Below are 21,127 nucleotides of genomic sequence, written 5' to 3'. Positions count from 1 at the left end.
TTATTATAAACTTGATAAAATATTAAAAACCATAATAATAAAAATCATCTATAGGTAAGAAAAATTATGATGTCCATCCAATTAGCGATATTCAAATGGTTAATTTGGTTATCGATCGAATTAAATTAGTCAAAATTAAATAATCAAAAAATTGTATCCAGTAGGCTGATCGATTTTTTTTAAATATTAATTGAATCGAACAAAGTTTGGTTAATTCAGTCTGTGACTTAATTAACCAATTTTTTAAATAATTTTTTAGCTAGATTAATTCAAATTTGGTAGAGTTTTTTTTATTTGGTTCAAAGTTTGATTTGATCATGAAAGTGAACGGGTCTAGTGTGGTTAAAAAATAGTTGAGCCTTAATTTTTAATGTGTTTAAGCTTAAAATATATGTGTAATATATATGATATATTTAATAAATTTTTAATTTGTTTACCTAATTGATTTCAAACAGAATTAATTGATAACCAAACTTTGAAAAAGTTTAAGTGCCAGTTTGATATTACTTTTCAAAAGTGATTGTGTTGTAGAATTTTTTTTTAAAGTGACTTTTCAAAAATGCAATTTAAAATTTTCTTGTTTGATATTACTGTTAAAAAGTGATTTTTTTAAAAGATAAAATGTCAATTTAGACATTATATTGTAAATTAAAAATATAATATTTAAATTATATTTAATCTTATTAATATTATGATATAAAAAATATATTAGCTTACACTATAATAAAAATATTAAAATATTTTAAGATAATTAATTAATAATATTTTTTATAAATATTTTATTAATAAAAAATATATTATCAATACTTTTTAATATTTGAATTTTTAAAATAATATTTAACCATAATCACTCATTTAAAATTTAAAATAAAATAATTTAAATGATATATTTATCAATTTAATCATTCAAATAAAAAAATTAAAAGATATATATTATAAATAAATTTAAAAGAAATTATTATATATGAAATATATCAATTTAAACTATAATAAAAATAAAAAATTAATTATAATAAAAATATATTTTATAATAAATCACTATTAATATTTTAATATATAAATCATAAGTTTTAAGTAATTAAAATAAATTATTAAACAATAAATTATTTTTTTAAGATTGTTAGTATTAAATTATTGAATTAAAATGTAAATACATAATTAATAAAGACAATTGAATTTTATTGTTCTTTTCCATGGCAAATGAGTGCAACTCAAACTATGATAAAAATTTAAATTTACTTCCAAATTCAAAGTTTAAAATGAAAAGCTAGAAATCCTAGTTTTTGCAATTGGTTTGAAATCAGGTTTCCATCGCATTTTTTCTTCAATTTTTACCCGTTTGGTATTGTTTTTCGGTCAAAACTAACTTTTAAACCAAAATTACTTTTAGACAACATTACCAAACGAATTCTTAACCATTAATCAACCTAATATCAAATTAACCAACCGATTCACTTAATTAAATTTCGATTCAATCGGTTAATTTAGTTAAAACCAAACAATCAACACCTCTACATCCAATTAGTAGCATGTATAAATCTTAACATGCTAATTGTTTCGCAAACATCTCCCATATCTTCATTTTTGTATTATGTGCTAGAATCTATTATCTTACCTATTGCGATGTTAGTGTTGCTTTATCCTTGGTTGTGATAACAGATGGGAGAATGTACTTTTTGAATTTGATTGTGCTCTTTTAGTGAACAAATTGCTACGTGATGATGAAGATTTCTCTATCTTACCTTGTCATCTTCGACTAGTGAAGGAATGTTTCTCTTATTCATCGATCTTGTAATTCTGCAACAGATACTTTGGTCAAATGAAATTGTATATCATTGTCTTCACAATTTTTGACTCGGTTTGTCTCGAGATCATCTCTTTAGAGGTGACAAACGATGTACGGTTTACTTAATCTATGCAATTGGCCACTCCCCCCCTCATACGCTCCACACCTTGTGTTGATTAGGAGGAGTTTTTAATGAGACTTATTTTCCTTTTCAAAAAACAATCCCATCACAAACAATAGAGATAGAAACCAAATGTTGTAGGGAGATCTTCATGGTGAGACTTGCGTTAGTTTTTTTGGGCAGTTCTACAATACAACCTATTAATTTAAGATTAAAAATGATAAAAAGTGATAAAAATATAATATTTTATGCTATATCCAACTTAAAATTTTAATTTTTTCATAATATTTTTTTGTTAACAACTGAGAATGTTATCTTCTCTCGTAATATTTTAATTGCTAACAAAAAATATTATAAAATACGTCACATTTTTTGCTACATTCAACCAAAAATATTACTATTTTTTGTCACAATTTCAATTTTGTTCGTTTCGGTTGTTTTTTAAGCTGTTTTTTTTTTAACTTTGCCGTGTTACTATGTTTTCGTGAACAAGTATAGTACATCTTGTTATTATGCAAGTACTACATTTTGAGTGATAAAGAATTCCAGTACCATAAGGCTTTGTTGAATTGAGAGGGTTTACATTTTTAAAGTCCTTGCTGTTATTGACAAATGCATCATCCTTTCCAAATAAAACTGGGATTACCAGCTAGCTAATTTATATATATATATGGAGCTAGACTCGCTGATGATCTTAAATTACATAATGTTGAATGTATTTCATCACTTGAGTAGATCAATTAGACAGTGATTTTATATTGGTAGATTGAGAGGCTGGAAATTCGGAAATCTTTTCTTTTTGGTTTTTATTGCTGGAAAATGCAACATACCGGTTCCCTTGCAGCCGAGACACTAGGAATTGCATGCTCTGCAAGAAACTGAGAATTCTTTTGTGGGTTAGCTGTGAAGCAATTGTGGATTTGTTTTTGTTGGGGACAATGAATCCATGTATGAAGGCTCTGTTTTGCAGCTCTCGTCCTAAAATAAACAAACCTTGATGATGCAACTCATTCACTTGTGTTTTGATTCGCAATGCGCTTTCCAACAAACCTCTGGAGCTGGAGTTTGAGGATGGAAGAATCGTCACGTCTTGGAAAATGGGTACAAGTCTTATCTAACTATCGGGAGATGCAGAGATATGGAGTTCAACCATCGGATCCTTCCCTCTTCCCCCCAATCCTCAAAGCATGCCTAAACCTTCGTTCCCCATATTACGGGAAATCCATGCATTCTTGTTTGATCAAACAAGGTTATGAATCATTTGCTTCCATTGGGAATTCTATTCTGGATTTTTACATGAAATCTGGACACTTGGAATCGGCATTGGGTGCGTTCTATCGCATGCAAGACAGAGATTCCGTTTCATGGAATATCATTATTTACGGCCACCTGAATCTGGGTGATACAGAAGGAGCCCTACGGTGGTTTAATAAAGCTAGGGTAGCTAGCTTCGCACCGAATACTTCCACATTGGTTCTTTTAATTCAGGCATGCCGCAATGTTGGAGCTTACCATGAAGGACTAGAAATTCATGGGTTTGTGATTAGGAGTGGATTCTCCGCCATTGGTTCCATCCAAAACTCGCTGCTAAGCATGTATGTGTATATTAACATGGGGAGTGCACAGAAGCTGTTCGATGAAATGTCTGACAAAGATGTGATCTCTTGGAGTGTAATGATCGAGGGATATTTGCAAACCGAGGAAGCGGATTTTGCCTTGAAGTTGTTTCGGGAAATGGTGTCCGAGGATGGGATCCAACCCGATGGTATAACCGCGGCAAGTGTTCTAAAGGCCTGCAGCAGATTGAAAGACATTGATATGGGAAAGTTGGTCCATGTAGCGGTGATCAAAAGAGGAGATTATGGTGACTTGTTTATAGGGAACTCCTTGATTGATATGTATTCAAAGTGTAATGCTGTTGGTTCTGCATTTCAAATTTATAAAGAGATGTCTGGAAAGAACAATGTTTCTTGGAATTCTATGTTATCTGGATTTTTGCTCAATGAGAAATACTATGAAGCGTTGTCGTTATTTAATTTGATGGGGGAGACAAGCGTCGGGGTAGATGAAGTGACTATAGTGAATTTTCTTCATATATGCAAACATTTTGTGTTTGCATCTCTGTGCAAGTCAGTTCACTGTCTAATAATCCGTCGGAAGTACGAATTGAATGATTTGGTTATGAATTCTTTAATTGATGCTTATGCCAAGTGTAATCTTGTTGATTTTGCATGGAAACTTTCCGATGGTTTGAAGGGCAGGGATGTGGTGGCATGGAGCACGATGATAGCTGGGTTCACATACTGTGGCAAGCCTGATGAGGCTGTCGGGGTCTTCTGTGAGATGAGCAAAACGCAGGAGAAGCCCACTGTTACTACGATCCTGAACCTTCTCGAAGGATGTTCGATTTCAGCCGAACTGGGAAGGTCAAAATGGGCCCATGGTGTTGCAATCAGAAGAGACGTGGCGGCTGATGTAGCTGTTGCAACTGCCATTGTTGATATGTACGCAAAATGTGGCGCCATTGATACATCGAGAAGGGTCTTCAATCAGATGCAACAGAAAAATGTGGTGTCATGGAGTGCCATGATAGCAGCATACGGTATGAATGGTCTTCCCAGAGAGGCATTAGCATTGCTACCGGAAATGAAATCGCGGGGTCTGAAACCTAACTCTGTGACTGCTCTTTCAGCACTATCTGCATGTAGCCATGGAGGGTTAATCAAGGAAGGGTTTGCTTTTCTTAAATCAATGGTCCATGAATATGGGATTGTACCGGAGTCGGAACACTATTCCTGTGTGATTGACATGTTATGTCGGGCAGGAAAGGTGGACATTGCAATGGAATTGATCAAACAGATCCCTGGTTGTATCAAGGTTGGTGCAAGTGCTTGGGGAGCCCTTTTAAGTGCCTGCAGCAGCCGTGGAAACAGTGAGCTTGGTGTAGGAGCACTCTCCCATATTCTCAAGCTGGAGCCGATGAACTCTTCTGGGTATTTGCTGGGATCAAAAATGTATGCAGCAGAAGGTTCATGGGATGATGCGACGACAATGAGGTGGCTGGCGAAAGAGAGAGGGGTGAGGTTCTCTGCTGGATACAGTTTGGTTCATGTGGGAAACAGAGCTTGTAGATTCGTTGCAGGGGATTTCTCCAATTCTCGGGCTGAAGAGATCAACATCACGGTTGAGCGGTTGCATAGTTCAATGACCATCTACGATAGGATTCAATTCGAATGCTGAAGTATATTTTGGATCTTCGAATGAGTGATCGAATTCAATATCTGGTTAAGGCAAGGAGAGGGTTTTCCTTGAATAAAGGGAGTCAGAAAAATTGTATGTTGCTTGTCATTCTGTTGAACATATAAATAGATTTTGGTTAATTACAATTTCTTGTCCCCTCATCAGAAATTTTATTTTTCAGTTTTGCAGATTAACTGTTGTATAGAAACACGACAAATCTCATGTCTGATCCCAATTACATATTATCGGAATTGGATTTCATTGTTTTTTTTAAAGGATAATTCCATGTGTTTTTGGTTTGTCCGATTTTGATCACCAATTAAAAAAATGATAATAATATCTTAAATCAATGACATCTAATTTTTAAATCAGTGACTAAAATTGAACGAATTGAAAACATAAGAGGCCACTTGTGTAATTTATCCAATAAAATATTACAACACAACTCGAATAAAAATCATAATATGTATATGCTCTTAAGTCATCATCATTGTACTTTGACAAATATAGTGATACTCCTATGATGATATCGTTATCATATCGTAATCCTCAAAATATGTAACTTACAAATAAAAAAATATAAAGGTTAAACTTAAAAAGCTATGTGATACTCATATACTCTACTATATTTCATGAATTTCATAAAAATAAATACGATATTCTATTATGACTTTTAGGCGTTAATCATTTACTCTTATAATTTTAAGCATTATCATTTGTCTAGAGTATCTTATTTCATATCATCATACTTATTATGATGTACATTTATAACATTCTAGATTTATTATACACAATTTAAGATATCATGATATTTATAATTATGATAATTTATAACATACTAGATTCATTATACACAATCTAGGATATCATGATATTTTCATAAGTATCTATACATCAATGGTTTAACTGAGTTGTAGTATTTAATTCTATCATTAATATATATGTACGTATATCATGTATATAAACTTCAACACCATCATATTAAAATTCTATCATATAATCGTGTATCATGTAATCATATTATCTTGTTATTATATCATCGTATTATGTTATGCTTTTAATCTACCATCACAAAACATCAGTTAGGATGTCTGGAGTAAATTCTAGTAGGGGTTTATTTAGTTGATGCAGATCCAGAAACTCAATGGTATTGTATAATCGCTTTATTATAGTGAACGAACATGTAAGTCAAAATGCATTGTAGTACTAACTCAATATTGAATGGATGAACTTGAAGGTCCAAACTCAAGATCAAGAGAAACTTACATAAAATGGATGAACTTGAATGTCCAAACACAAGATGTAACTGCTCAATCTTAGGTATGACATTCTACCATACAACCTCTAACTGGTTTACTTGGGTATTTAAGAAGTCGACGAGTCTTTCGGACGTTTTCCAGAAATCATTGAATCTTCTAGACATCTTCCGAGAAACATAGTGATATTCATCATAGATAAAAAAATAATCTCTCTAATACTTTATATGAGAAAATTATTTTTTGGAACATTATTTCACCAAATTTACTATAACGCGATAACAAAGAAAAAAAGAAAAAAAAACTACTTCTGATACCGCTAAACTTTGTTCGTTAACTTGTTTATACCACTAAACTTTCAATTTTACCAACATAGCATTGAGTTTTAGTTTTACATTCAATAATGTCACTCCACCATTAAGTCACTAATAGGACGATGACATTACTAATGGTTGCTGACATGTTATGTCACACTAAAATGATATCGTTTTGGTGTGATTATTCTGATGCCTAAATCGAAATCATTTTAGACATTAAATTTTAGGGACGTATCGATTTTGCTATTGAACTTTTAAATAATTTACTTTTTTTGACACTACACATTTCGAGCAGCCAATAACGGTGCGTCATTGATCGTCTTTCACAACAAAATCAGTACCAAAATGTTCACATTTCAGTACTCATTCTTCTCATATGATTAGTTTTATTTGAAACCCACTCAAAATTGATGAAAATAAACAAAAAAATAGTCATTTTCTAGATGTTTGTAGATTTTCTTAAATATACGGGATTTAAGTGTTTGTTCGTAAGAAAGATGGAAAACATTATTTCAAGAAGACAAGCAAGCAACATACCTCAAAAACTAGCCTCATCGAATGAGCACTGAAAGTGATTGGAGTATTAATACGTTGAACTTTTACATGAATTTTCGTCGCTTTTGAGTGTGTTTCGTGGAAACTCAGTCCTAGGAAAAGAAATAGGAGTGAAATAAGAATATTTTGATACTGATCTTGCAGTGAAATATGACCTATGATGAGTGATGGTTGACTACAAACATCGATCGAAAGGGACAATGCTAAAAATGAAAATTGTTTACAATTTTAATGATAAAATTGATAAACCTCTAAAATTTAATATCTATAATGATATCGTTTTAAGCATCATAACAATTACATCAAAAAGATGTTATTTTGATGTGGAAAATCATGTCGTGATCTCATTATTGATTTAACGACTAAAATTTAATATTATAATTAACATTATTAAAAATTTAATAATATAAATAAATCAACGGACTAAATTAAGTGATACATGAAGTAGTCTTTCCTAAATAATATAGAACCTTTCCAAATATTTTTGTGGTTGGAATAATTACAACTAAAATAAAGTCTCCAAAGTGCCCTAAATTCAAAACCCTAAAGCTTCGCACGTCTCATCCCTACACGTTCACATGAATGGGAATGGTATCGATGGAACCCTAAAAATACCCCTCGTCCCTGAAACCTGAATGGAACTCTAATGGAATCCCCTCCGATAACGATATCGGATGGCTGTCCCACTTCTGGCAAGCCGCCTCCTCTCCGACTACGCGAAGCCCAAAATGCCTTAATCGTTGCACCAACCTCCCATTAAAATGGCACAGGGGCTCCCCAACTTAACTGAATGCCAAGCATGTGGATTTCGATGTGACAACGCCAGCAGTAAAAACCAGATTCAAACGCTTTACAGCGAGTGGGGCATTGTTCTTCTCTGCCCAAAATGTTATAATCGTGTTGACTCATCTCAAATATGCACTTATTATTTCAAAGAAGCCCCCAAAGATTATTTTTCATGTGCACAATGTAAGCGTTCCCTTCACAAAACATGCTTTTTAGATTACTGTCAGGTTTTAACCTGAAATGGCGAGAAAGGATTGAAGAAGCAGAAAATAAAGGTAGGTTACAGAAAGAAGTTCTCAGTATTTTCATTCATAAAATCTCATTTTGCCGATTACAATCTATATATTGCTTAGATTCATTCAATTATTTATTGACAGCTGTAGATTCTTTCTAACAACCCATAACCGTTTCATTTGTCTAGCTTTGCCCATGGAATTCCTCAGCCCAATTGCTTTGTTGTCTCAATTTGCCCTGTAATCTGTCCAAATCACATATCAGGTAATTCTCGTCCCTTCACTTTCCTTTTTGTATAATTCAAAATCCCTAATCTATTTTCCCATTTCCCATTTTCCCTATCTCCAATCCCTAATTGCTCATCCTTAATTCCCATTTTCTCATCTAAGGCCATGACAATACCCCCTTCTGCAGTCGATGTTTGTCCCCAAGGATCGAAATCAGGAAACTGCGCTTTTAGTACAGAAAAATCTTCCTAGGTAGCATTCTCTGGTCCCAAATTCACCCATTGAAACAATAATTGTGTGATTGTTTATATCTCTTTTCACCATTCGCTTGTTTAATACCAGTGAGGAATAAACACAGAGCTGCCTATCTACATTGACCTCCGGTGGATTTCGAGAGGTTACTATTTATCTCCAATCGTCTTTTTCAATAAACTGGTGTGGAAAACATGATGAATTTTTGAATTTTCAGATAACTGTAATTTGTAAGCCACTGATCCTATTTTCTCTGTGACTTTATAGGGTCCATAGTACATGGCTGACAACTTCAGGTTCTTCCTCAGAGCTACTGATGTCTGTCGATAAGGCTGGAACTTAAGGTAAACTTCATCCCCTACCTGAAGCTCTCTGTCACTTCTCTTTTTATCTGCATAATGCTTCATGCGTTGCTATGCCTTTACAAGTTGCTCTTGTAAAATTGTGTTCATACTGTCTCTTTCCTGTAGTAGTTGTTGTACATCTGTTACTTTTGATTTTGTTTGTCATGTCATAGTAGGAGGTATGTAGCCATAGAGAGCTATGAATAGAGTTGTTCCCAAAGCAGTGTGGAAGCTGGTATTATACCACCATTCTGCTTGGGACATCCATTTACTCCAATTTGTAGGTTTCATAAAACACATCCCTCTTAAATATTATTCCATACATTGATTCAATCTTTATGTCTGACCATCAGTTTCTAGATGGTAGGCTGTAGTGAATAAAGTATTAGTTCCAAGTAACTTAAGTAGTTATGTCTAGAAAAGACTAGTAAAAACCTTGTCTCTATCAGATAGGGCTTGATGTAAGGTAATTCTACCTTCTCGTTTGATTGTGGATCTAGGAAGGAAGCAAAACAACCTGCACAAGTGAATGGCTCAAAATAGAATGGATAAGGGTGGTAAACGTATGGTTTAATAGGTAGGCTATTTAATAAATGAGAGATGGAAGCGGAAGATGATTGAAATGGTTATGGTTATGGCGATGAAACAAAAGGATGGTTGTGAGGATAGTATCTTGAAGAACGCTCAAATAAGAACCAATGCTATAGAGAGCAAAGACCCAATCTTTATATTGTTTCTTCAAGGGGTGGTGATAAGTACTTTGACCCACTAGTTATATGAACTAGGAACCAGAAGTATCAAGATGAAAGAAGAGGGTTGACGCCACAAGTATAAAATACTTGATAAGTCGATAAAAAGTCACCAGGACTTAAGAAAGAGAAAAAATCTCACTTCAATTAAAATAAAAGGTCTGATTACAAATGATGAATGCTTTCCTATTTATAGGAAATGGAGGGGCATAGCCGAATAGAGACATAATGGTTCGACCAACCCTTGTATCTCCCTATAAAGACATAATTTAAATGCTAAAAGAGATGATGGTTCGGCCCTTGATGGAGGGAAATGATCCTTGGCCGAATAACACTTGTATCCTTTCAAATTGGAGCCAAATGGGAGAGGAGATGATGCTTGGCCGAATGGTTAAATGGCTCTTCATCTTGGTGCCTAAATGAGATCATATGCACGACACATGGGGCTGGTCATATGGCACGCACATGGGTGTTCTAGGGAGCCTTGTGGTGCAGCCTTGTGCATGGGATGATGGCTGGTCATTTTCTCTCTCTTGGGCATGCATGTGTCTCCTCCAAGCTAGCTTGAGTTGTGGAGCTAGCTAGGAAACATGGGCTGTTTGTGAACAAGCTTCCTAGCTAAGTCCTTGTGAGCTCCTTAACATTATGTTCAGCTACATTCAGCTACCTTTGACATCACTTTTGGCAACTCAACTCCAAATAGTCCAACTAGCTAAGTTTAGCTAGCCTTAAGCTCCTCCAGCTGAATCGAGCTTCCCTTAGTGTTCCATGAGCTGTCTTTTACTTTGTGAGCTGCATATGACGTCCAAATCATTCACCAAGCTACCTCAACGTTTATTATGCTCCAATGTACCTACATGTGCAAGGAAACAAGGTAATTCCATGGTATTGAGCTAATATGAGCTAATTACCTTGCTGCCATGTTTGATTATGGTAATGTGAGCTAAGTTTGAATGTCATGAGCTAATTATATCATCTCCTAATATGTGTAAGGTAAGGTATAAAGCCTAAGAGCTAATATGAATGCAAAATGAACTAATGAAATGCATTATAAGTATGCTGCCTTGATGTATATGTTATAATCATGCATAATATAATTATATAGCTATCCTAACATGCTTAACATATTAAAATAACAATGTGTAAGATGTATTCATACTAAGTTATTCTTTAACTTCATAACTAATATCCTTAGAATGATATGTAATATAATAGTATATATTATAAGGTTATTATAAAGTAAATGCATTAAAAGGATGTTCAAGAGTACTCCCTTTATAGTTGAAAACGTGCTTGCATCAGGGCTATTATGGGCTGTCCATGTAATTTATATACCTGATCTAAGTAGACTTTAGCTACATCTGTTGCAGTGAAGGGATGTACCAAGGGTAGGAAATGTGCATATTTGGTAAACTTGTCAATAATAACCAAGATACAATTGTACCTGTTAGAAGTTGGAAGTCCTTCAATGAAATCTATAGTAATGAATTCCCAAGCCTGTTTAGGAATTGGAAGTGGTTGAAGTAGTTCTGGTTTCAAAACATGTTCCTCTTTAATCCTTTGGAAAATGTCACACTGTTGGATAAATTCTTTAACCATCCTTTTCATCCCTTTCCAATAAAAATAGGATTTCACCCTATGATATGTAGCTTGTATACCTGAATGGCCACCTTAAGGTGAGTCATGTAGAACCTCTATAATTTGCTGTCTTAAAGAATCTGTTTGTCCAATATAAACTTTGCCCTTATTCCTTAGGACACTCTTTGAATATGACCACTCTGTTACATCTTGAGTTGAGACAACTAGCTTAGTAATCATCTCTGTAGCCAATGAATCATTCTGGTAACTCTGTTCAACCTCCTGAACCCATGTTGGAATAACAATAGTAGCTGTCATTTGTTGTAATTTCCCTTCATCCTCATCTCTTCTAGATAGAGCATCTGCTGCCAAATTGTGTCTACTTTTTCTGTACTGAATAACATAATTCAGTCCCAATAACTTGGTGAGCCCTTTTTTCTGTATAGAAGTAGTCAACTTCTGCTCCAACAAATGCTTTAGAGCCTTATGGTCTGTCTTGATAATGAAAGTCCCCCTCTTCTAAGTAATGTCTCCATTTGGAAATGGCCATAAGAATAACCAAATACTCTTTCTCATATATAGATAAATCCAGCTGCTTAGCTCCTAATGCCTTACTAAGATAAGCCACTGGTCTACCTTCTTGAGATAAAACTGCTCCAATTCCTTTAGAACTTGCATCTGTCTCCAAACAGAAACTTTTAGTAGAGTCAGGCAGTGCTAGAATAGGAGCATGGCATATTGCAGTCTTAAGAAGTTCTAAGGTAGCTCTGCTTTCTTCTGTCCACTGAAACTGATCCTTTATAAGCATAATAGTTAAAGGCTTAGAAATCTCTCCATAGCCCTTAATAAACCTTCTATAGTATCCTGTCAAGCCAAGAAATCCTCTTAGGGACTTTAAGGTTTTTGGTAATTTCCATTGCTGCATTGCCTGGATCTTTGTTGGGTCAGTAGCTGCCCCATTTTAAATATGATATAACCCAGGTATTCCACTTCATTTTAACCAAAAAAACATTTAGTCTTTTTTACAAATAACTGATTCTACTTCAAAACTTCCAGAACAGTCCTGAGATGCTTAATAAGATTTTCCAAATTAAAGCTGTAAATAATTATGTCATCAAAGAATACCAAAACAAATTTCCTTAGGTAAGGCTCAAATACTCTGTTCATTAATGCCTGAAAAGTTACCGGGGCATTAATCAACCCAAAAGGCATAACCTTGAACTCAAAATGACCATGGTGAGTTCTAAAGGCTATTTTTGGAATATCCTTAGGGTTGATTCTGATTTTCCAATACCCTGACCTTAAATCCAATTTACAGAAGTATGATGCTCCCTTCAATTCATCTAACAAGTCTTCCACTACAGGAATTGGAAACTTATTCTTTATAGTCAGAGCATTTAGTTATTTATAATCTATACACGTCCTCTAACTCCCATCTTTCTTCTTAACCAACAAACAAAGTAAGGAAAAGGGGCTTTTACTTGTCTGAATTATAGAAGAAGATAATATTTCTTTAACTTGCTTTTCAACCTCTGACTTCTGATGGTAAGGCATCCTGTAGGGTCTGTTGTTCACTGCCTTTATACCCTCTTTTAATATAATTGAGTGGTCATGTTCTCTTGGAGGTGGCATCCCTTTTGGCTCTTCAAAAACAACTGAATATTTCTCCAATAAATCTTGTAACTCAGCATGTACCACATTAGGATTATCCTCTCCACTTAACATAAAAATTTCTCATGTTAGATCATTGTGTTTTTCCATCAATTTCTGCAGTTTTCTCAACCAATCCACCCCTAACACCATATCACTCCCTTCCAGAGCTAAAACTCTAAAATCATGTTCAAATTGAGAACCTTGCATTCCCCACCTTAAATTTTTACTCATAGTTGAACTGTATAATTTTTCTCCATTAGCAACTGTAATAGTTAAGGGATAAGTCTGCTCCACTTCTACTCCTTCTTTAGACCACTGCCCAGTTATGAAACTATGAGTGCTTCCACTGTCTATTAGGATGTTCAGTGGTTATGTGACCTTGTATCCTTAAGGTATTATAGCATGTGTTACCTGTTATTGCATTTATAGATATTTCCAATTCTCCATCTCCAGAATCTGCTCCCTTAGGCTCATTATATTCTGGTTCCACATTCTCAAACTCTCCTGCATCCTCTATCTCCTCTATAGAATTCAACTGTTTGACTTTGCATTGATGTCCTGGACTAACCTTCTCACCACATTTGTAGCACACTCCATGTGTTCTTCTATACTCCACTAAAGACTGTCTATTCTGAGCAACTCCCTTTTATGGTTGATTCAAGTTTGTATGAATAGATTTATAGATGGAATTCTGTCCTGCAGATGCCACTCTAGGTTGAAACCTCAACTTCCTATTTTTCACCTCCCAAGTCAACTCAACCAATTTTGCTAATCTAAAAGCAGCAGCCAGAGTCGTTGGATTATGAACTTTCACTATGTGCTTAATTTCTTCTTTCAACCCACTCAAAAAACTAGAAACAAAATACCCTTCCTCCAAGAATGGGTTGTACTACAACATATAAGATCTCAACTCCTCAAACTTCTCATGATAATCTTCTACAGAGTTATTTTGAATCAGCTTGTTAAACTCCTCCACAATGTCATTACAATTCTGATCACCAAATCTATGACATATATCTGCTGCAAACTCATGCCAGTTCACCTTATGCTTATGGGCTATATAACCATCAAACCAAATCTCAGCTTTTCTAATTAAGTACATTGTAGCTAATTCTATTTTTTGGTATTCAAGTATTTTAAAAATGGAAAACATATTTCTGACATTTCCTTACCCAGCCTCTTGGGTTTGTTCCATCAAACATCTGAATTTCTATATTTGGCCTGAAAACATAATTTGACTAACCCTCTCCACCAATAGATGACTCCCCTAAGTCCACTGCATTTCCTTCTATTTTTAATTTTTGCACATCCATAATATCATTAATTGGACTTTCAAAATTTTGAGGAATAACAACAGGTCTAGATGATAATATTCCAGGTTCATCATTCCTGAAAGTATATTTCTCATGCTCATTAAGAACTGTTATTAAGCATGATTGCTTACCTCCTTTTTTTGTTTTCTCTTCAGCTGCTTGCAACCGACCTTTATCATATAAAGGTGAATCCTTTTTCTCAGCTACCTGATTCACCATCTGCAATATTCTCTGCAAATATCCTCTATTCTCAATCACTCCAGTTTCCAGTTTTTGTATCCTTGCTTCCAGCTCACTTTTCTGACCAGCCCACCAAGATGGTAAGGTCTCTTTATTCCTAGCTTCCACTGATTGTTCTGGTGTCTCTATGGTTCCACTCTTCTTCATTTTCTTTGTCTTACCCAGTTTACAAAATTTTTTGGGATCACTAATCTAGCTCTGATTAGCAATTGTCAGGTTTTAACCTGAAATGCAAGAAAGGATTGAAGAAGCAGAAAAGAAATGTAGGTTACAGAAAGAAGTTCTCAGTATTTTCATTCATAAAATCTCATTTTGCCAATTACAATCTATATATTGCTTAGATTCATTCAATTATTTATTGACAGCTATAGATTGTTTCTAACAACCCATAACCGTTTCATTTGTCTAGCTTTGCTTGTGGAATTCCTCAGCCCAATTGCTTTGTTGTCTCAATTTGCCCCGTAATCTGTCCAAAGCCCATATCAAGTAATTCTCATCCCTTCACTTTCCTTTTTGTATAATTCAAAATCCGTAATCTGTTTTCCCATTTCCCATTTTCCCTATCTCCAATCCCTAATTGCTCATCCTTAATTCCCATTTTCTCATCCAAGGCCATGAAAATTACAAATCTGTTCTACCATGGTCAGGCTTTGTTTGTGGTTCAAAATTTACTGTTTGTATTGATTGTTGTGTCCCTGAAAAGATTGCCCACAAAAGGGGCATCTTTAGTCGTGAATAAAATGCAAAGATTTCTAGGGTTTCGGAAGTTAAGAATGGTGGGGTGGAAAAGTTGTTAGAAGATGTGGTGAAAGATGCTAATTGTGCAATGGTAGAGACTGTTGAGGCTGCGGTTCAGGCAACGGTAATGGCTGTTAACAAAACTGATGTGGCTAACCGGTGGATGACTTTGCAAACATTGAATTGGAGAAGTGTGGTGATGCTGAATTGGCATTTCGGATGAATAGTTCACCTAGGATATCGAAAAATAGAAATTTGTGTGATGATAATAAGTTAGATGCTTTGGCTGCCGGTAGTAGTAGGGCTTTCAGTTGTTTGAAACCTACAGAGATAGTTTATGCTTGACGTAGAAAGGACCCAAATGAGATGGAACCAATGGATATAGTTTATACTCGCCGAAGAAAGAAACCAGTGCAGATAGTTTATGCCTGGCGTAGAAAGAACCCAATTTAGATTGTTTATGCTCAGCGTAGAAAGAAAGCATGTGAGATAGTTGATGAACAGTGTAGAATGAAACATAATGAGATGGTTTATGTGCAACGTGGAAAGAAACCATATAAGTTAGTTTATAAACGGCGTAGTGAGCAAAGTGACAGCAAGGAAAGATCTGTCGTTGAAATAGGACCTAAGGAGAGAGAAGACAGATGCTCTAATTATTTGTCAAAAAGTGGGGTTGATACGGTCGACATATATTTTCTTTCATGTAGCATTTACGTGTTAATTTACATATTAATTTATGCGTTATTATTTATAATATATGGTGTATGTGTATTATATTACATAATATATACATATCATATTATATATTATAATTATATAACATATTACAACTAATTTACTTATTTTTATTGTTTATTTTTTTTCAACACATGTTTCAGGCTTGAATATTCGACCCATTTACAACACTCCTGGCCCTCACCAAACCCAAGCCATACGTGCAAACCAGACCAGCAATCTAGGGTTTCCAGAACACTAGCGTTCCAAGCAGCGCTACATCATCCATTCGCCAAACCAACCACCGGGCCAAGTCTTCCGTCGGTTCTCTCGCCCCAGCAACAACCCATGATCCTCTCTCTTGGACGCAACAACGTGGAGTTATAGGACACCATAAGCAACAAAGTGCAAGTGATTTAGTCAGATTAAAACTCTAAAAAATCGGACCTAAAAACAGTATATGGTAGGCTATAAATATTCATGTAAACAAGACATTTAGGGCAGATTTTTTGTACGAATAGTCAAGAGAAATACAAAATTTTTTTTTGCACGCATACACACTGTTTTACTCATTTTTTTACACGAAAATACAAGAAATATATAGAAAGATTTGAACATTGAAAGAAAAGAAAGAGAAGAGAAGAGCCAGGGAAGCAACCAAAGAAAAAATATTTTTACCATCGATCCAAAATACCAGACAAAAAAAGAAAACAGGTGAAAAAGTTCAAAAGCTTTACCGGTCTTCTTCGAGAGTAGCCCGCGTCTTCGCCAGAACCCAAAACCTTCAAGCTTTCGAAGGAGGCGTGGGTACACAACATATAGGTGTTATGTTCGTGGTCTTTATCTTAGAAGGTGAGTCTCTCTCGTGGTTTTAAATACACCCAGCCTGACCCCATTATCTTCGGGCATGAGAACTATTTTTTTTCTTTTATTTTTATGCGAGTACTTTGCATTATTTTATTCCTACGGCTAAAGCTGCCAATGTTTGGTAAGTAAGTGTGGAAAGGAAAGTTAGGAATTATTATTAATAAAACAAAAAAATCTTAAATATTAAAAATTCAACATGGGAATCGGTCCAGCCCTTTTATTTTTATTTTTATATTTCTTTAATTCCAAACTAACCCTTAAAACTTTGCTTTTTTTTAATGGATTATGCACGTGGAATCTTCAAAGTATCATGAAATATGTGTTTTTTAGTTAGGAGCTAATTACCGTTTAGTCCTCTATGTTTTTGATTATTTCATTTATTTTTTATTTTATTCTCATTTGTATTTTTTTTAAAACCAACCATTTTATTTTTTTATTCATTTGACCTTCTTTTTTTATTTTATTATTTTTTTTAAATTATAATTATTTTTTATTGTTTTTGTTTATTTTCATTTTTGTACTAATTTTTAATTTTCTTTGTTACTTATTTTATCTTAGAATTTTCCCCCTTGTATTTATTTTAATTTTATCATCCAACATTTTGGGCATTTTTAGTAATATTTTCAATCGATCAAAGGTAAGTGATCTGAATCGATTTTTTTAAAATTTAATTTAAATTTCTAACTTTTTTCGCAACTAAGACAACCGACAAATTAATTGGGTATCAAAAGGGCGGTTCAAGGGTGCTAATCATTCCTTGACCGTAACCGACTCCCGAACCCGATACGTTTCTGGTACAACGCAGATCAGGTAAGATGGTGTCCGACCCACCTAAATTCGTTTTAAAGTGGTCGGTGACGACTCCAAATCATTTAAACCAAATCGAAGCCTAATTTCGGGACCCCAACCGAAAGACGGTTGCTACAGATACTAATATGAACTCTGAGTCTAAAGCTTATAATTACCAAGATGACGCTATTGTCTTTGATAATATGCAGTCTGATGAGAAGCTTGTGCAATATTTGTTAACATACAGCAGGAAGAAATCAAAGTGGAAGGGAACTCCAGTTGACAAAACTGAGTTCCCTTATGATGGATATAACCGTGAAAGTCGGGCTTCATCTTCTCAACTTCCATAATCTTTAGATCTCGAGTAATACACTCCAATGTTCTGCTTTTCCTCATCGAGCCAGAGCTGCAAGTTACTCATGTCAAGATACACCTAGACTGACAAGGCAATAAAATGTTTAGACCTAGACTGACAAGGTATTAAATGTTTAGCCTTGCTGTCCTTTTATTAATTAATTTTTTTTTTCTGTTGTTGATTGTCAAATATTCTCATATCTCAGTTGCAATGGAAATTTGCATAGCTGCCTTCCCTGTCTTCTGATTTTACTTTTTCATTACTTTTTTTTTTCTTATCACAGCATTATTTGCCTGTTGTTGGATTGCGGATTATTTGTCTGGGTCTCGGGGATGCTTTAGTATTCCTAGCACTGCTTGGCGCCATTGATAATAGTTGATTATCATTATTTGCACCAGTGGAGGAAAAGGTGCTGCTTACGTGGGTCAGTTAGCTTTTGGAGTTTTGTGGTTGCTATTTAAAATGCCTTCACATATTGGATGGGTAAGCCTAATCTTTGCATCTCCTTCCTGTGATTTGGAGTTGTATTTTCAGATAAATCTTCTTAGTTTTGTTCATCTGGCAGTTTCTAGAAAAGGGGGAAATAAATAAATTTTCAAAATTGACGGAAAATGAAGGTGGAGATCCTCAGTCTAACCATGGATTTGTAGAATGAAATGATGTGCATCATGAGATTTAACATCTGAGTCCTCTACGTCTAAATTAAGTGTTTCTGCTAGCCTTTGGAGTTTTACATGATTAAATGATTACTGTGTAATTTTGAGTAAAGTCAGGTTTTAATCCTAGAATATTATTTTGATAGAAGTAGGAGGTCTCATTAAAAATCCTTCATAGTTGACCCTTACCAAAAGGAAAGGGACAACTAGCGGAAGGAGGAAAATAATACCTCATTTTAATTTTCTTAATACATTGAGCAAAGTTCTCATTTTTATGGTGAAACGATTCTCTTATACTTTGTGTTGTATCCTATGGAATTAGTTTATTGGTTTCTTTGTGCAGTAATTCTACCAATGATGATCCATGTTTAATTGACAAAAGTTAAATTGGATCAAAACCCTTGCACTGTTATAGCCATTTGAAGGTGATTTACTTGTTGCTAAAAGCAGTTGATGAGATTCTGTCATGGACTATTGTCCCCTGAAGAGACAAGATTATGTAATCCTTGCAAAATGGGCAAGGTATTTTTACTTTTTGAACACTTATTAAAGAACTTAAATGTGAGGTTTGCCGCTTTTTTTCTTCTAATGGCTATTGAAAATTTGCAATTTAGTAGTTGTTCACCGGTGCTTCATAATAGGCCAATTTTTTGCAAGGACAAGGAGCATGATCTTGGCCGACAATCAGGAAAGCGAAGTGTTGAAAGTGGTGATATCAAGCAAAACATTTGGCTATATCCTGAAGAGCCTTGGTGGTTACTGGTTAGGCAGGCCAATTTTCAGTTCATCCTGACTAAAATTTGTTGAGGTCAGAGATTTTGATGTTATACAATTATTCACATTTATATTGGATGAAGCTTCTTGGAAATCCACTATAGAAGCCTTTGTCCCATTGGATGTGCTTAGATTAATCAGGGTTTGTTTTGTCATGGAACTAATTTCAAGTGGTTTCTTTTTCCAAACTTATCTGTTTCACTACTCCCATAAAATGTTTGCCTGAGATGAGATAAAAAGCTAGCATTTGGAATCATAGTTTTAAAAGGCACAAGGCTCACCGAGGAGCAAAAGGTCGTTGGAGCCTAGGCACATGGAGAAGGTGCACGTCTTTTGTAGGCGGGGCATATTTTTGTACTAAAAATCTATAAATCAATTATGCAACATATTTTGTACTCAACATATTTTGTTCTTATTTGCAAGTTCTGATTTTCTATATTTTCTTGTCGGATCTAAAGGGTTCGATGATTCGGTGGAAACCAACCCCGAATCCATTTTTCAACAAATTGAAAAGTTAAAATAATATAAACAAAATTTAATAAATATAGATAAAATTTTAATAATATAAATAAATAAATCATTTTAAAAAGAATGGTAGATTGAGAAAATATGATAGCATGAATACTATCTACTGCAGTTGTATTGCATAATTTGGGATATAGATTAAATATTTTTTTGAAAAGGTAAAAGCCAATATGGTATTTATTGAACCTTAAAAAAGAACACAATTACATGTTCATGTGCAATGCACTAACGGGAAGCAATCAAAGCTTCAATGTGCAGGGAACCAAAGCAAAAAGAAAGAAATAACCCCAAATCAGCCAAAGAGATAAACAATATTAGAATAGAAACAAAGAAATAAGCAAAATCAAAATTAGAGAATAGCTAACCTTTCTTCTTCCTTTCTCAAAAATTAAGGGGCGTTTGGTTCGTAGAAAAGATCATTATCAAAGGGAATGATTTTTTTTGAATTTTATTTCCATATTTGGTTCACGGAAAAGATCGTTATCAAGTAATAACTCATTACTAATAGTAGTATATTTTGGTTAAAATGGTGGGAATGTCATTACCTCAAAATTTTTAGGTAATGAACATTCCCACCACTTTAAATACAAATATCCCTGAAATAATAATTTTTTTCATATAAATTCTTCTCAATTCTTTTTTTCTTGTTTTACTCAAAATTATAAACTTAATCATAATAATATACAAAGAGTTTGATTTAGTAAAATATTAATATATTGTATATTTTAATATTTAGTATATTATTCATTTTTTTAATTTTATGAGGGGAAAATGTTATTATTGTAAAAGAGTATAACTATTTAAAATAATATTTAATTTTCAGTTATTAAAAAATACATCTTATACATTAAAAGCAAATTAGGTTAGGAGGGTCGGCATTGCCTCTTAGTACTTGATTTAGATTAGTCAGTCAATAGATCGGAAACCAATGATTAAATAAAAATAATAATATATTTTTCCACTCGAGATTATAATATTTTTTTATATTATATTATATTTTATATAAATAAATATGATACTTATGAAAATTATTTGAAAATATAAGTTTGATATACTGA

At 34.0% G+C, this 21,127-nt stretch overlaps 1 protein-coding gene across 1 annotated transcript; it reads left to right on the top strand.

Annotated features, from left to right (window-relative positions):
• The first annotated feature begins 2,696 nt into the window (after nt 1–2,696).
• On the top strand, nt 2,697–5,220 carry LOC120187570 (pentatricopeptide repeat-containing protein At2g17210). Its single transcript, XM_039191268.1, has one exon. It carries the CDS (start codon nt 2,940–2,942, stop codon nt 5,145–5,147), a length of 2,208 nt encoding a protein of 735 aa, XP_039047199.1. The 5' UTR covers nt 2,697–2,939; the 3' UTR covers nt 5,148–5,220.
• The last annotated feature ends 15,907 nt before the right edge of the window (nt 5,221–21,127 follow it).

Source organism: Hibiscus syriacus, unplaced genomic scaffold (assembly GCF_006381635.1).
Source record: "Hibiscus syriacus cultivar Baekdansim isolate YM2019G1 unplaced genomic scaffold, ASM638163v2 tig00113725_pilon, whole genome shotgun sequence".
NCBI classification, from domain to species: domain Eukaryota; kingdom Viridiplantae; phylum Streptophyta; class Magnoliopsida; order Malvales; family Malvaceae; genus Hibiscus; species Hibiscus syriacus.
This window is presented reverse-complemented; position numbering and strand designations above follow the sequence as displayed.

Bases quoted from the DNA above. Each gene is read 5' to 3' on its own strand.
- LOC120187570 (XM_039191268.1), top strand. From the start codon at position 2,940: ATGCGCTTTCCAACAAACCTCTGGAGCTGGAGTTTGAGGATGGAAGAA.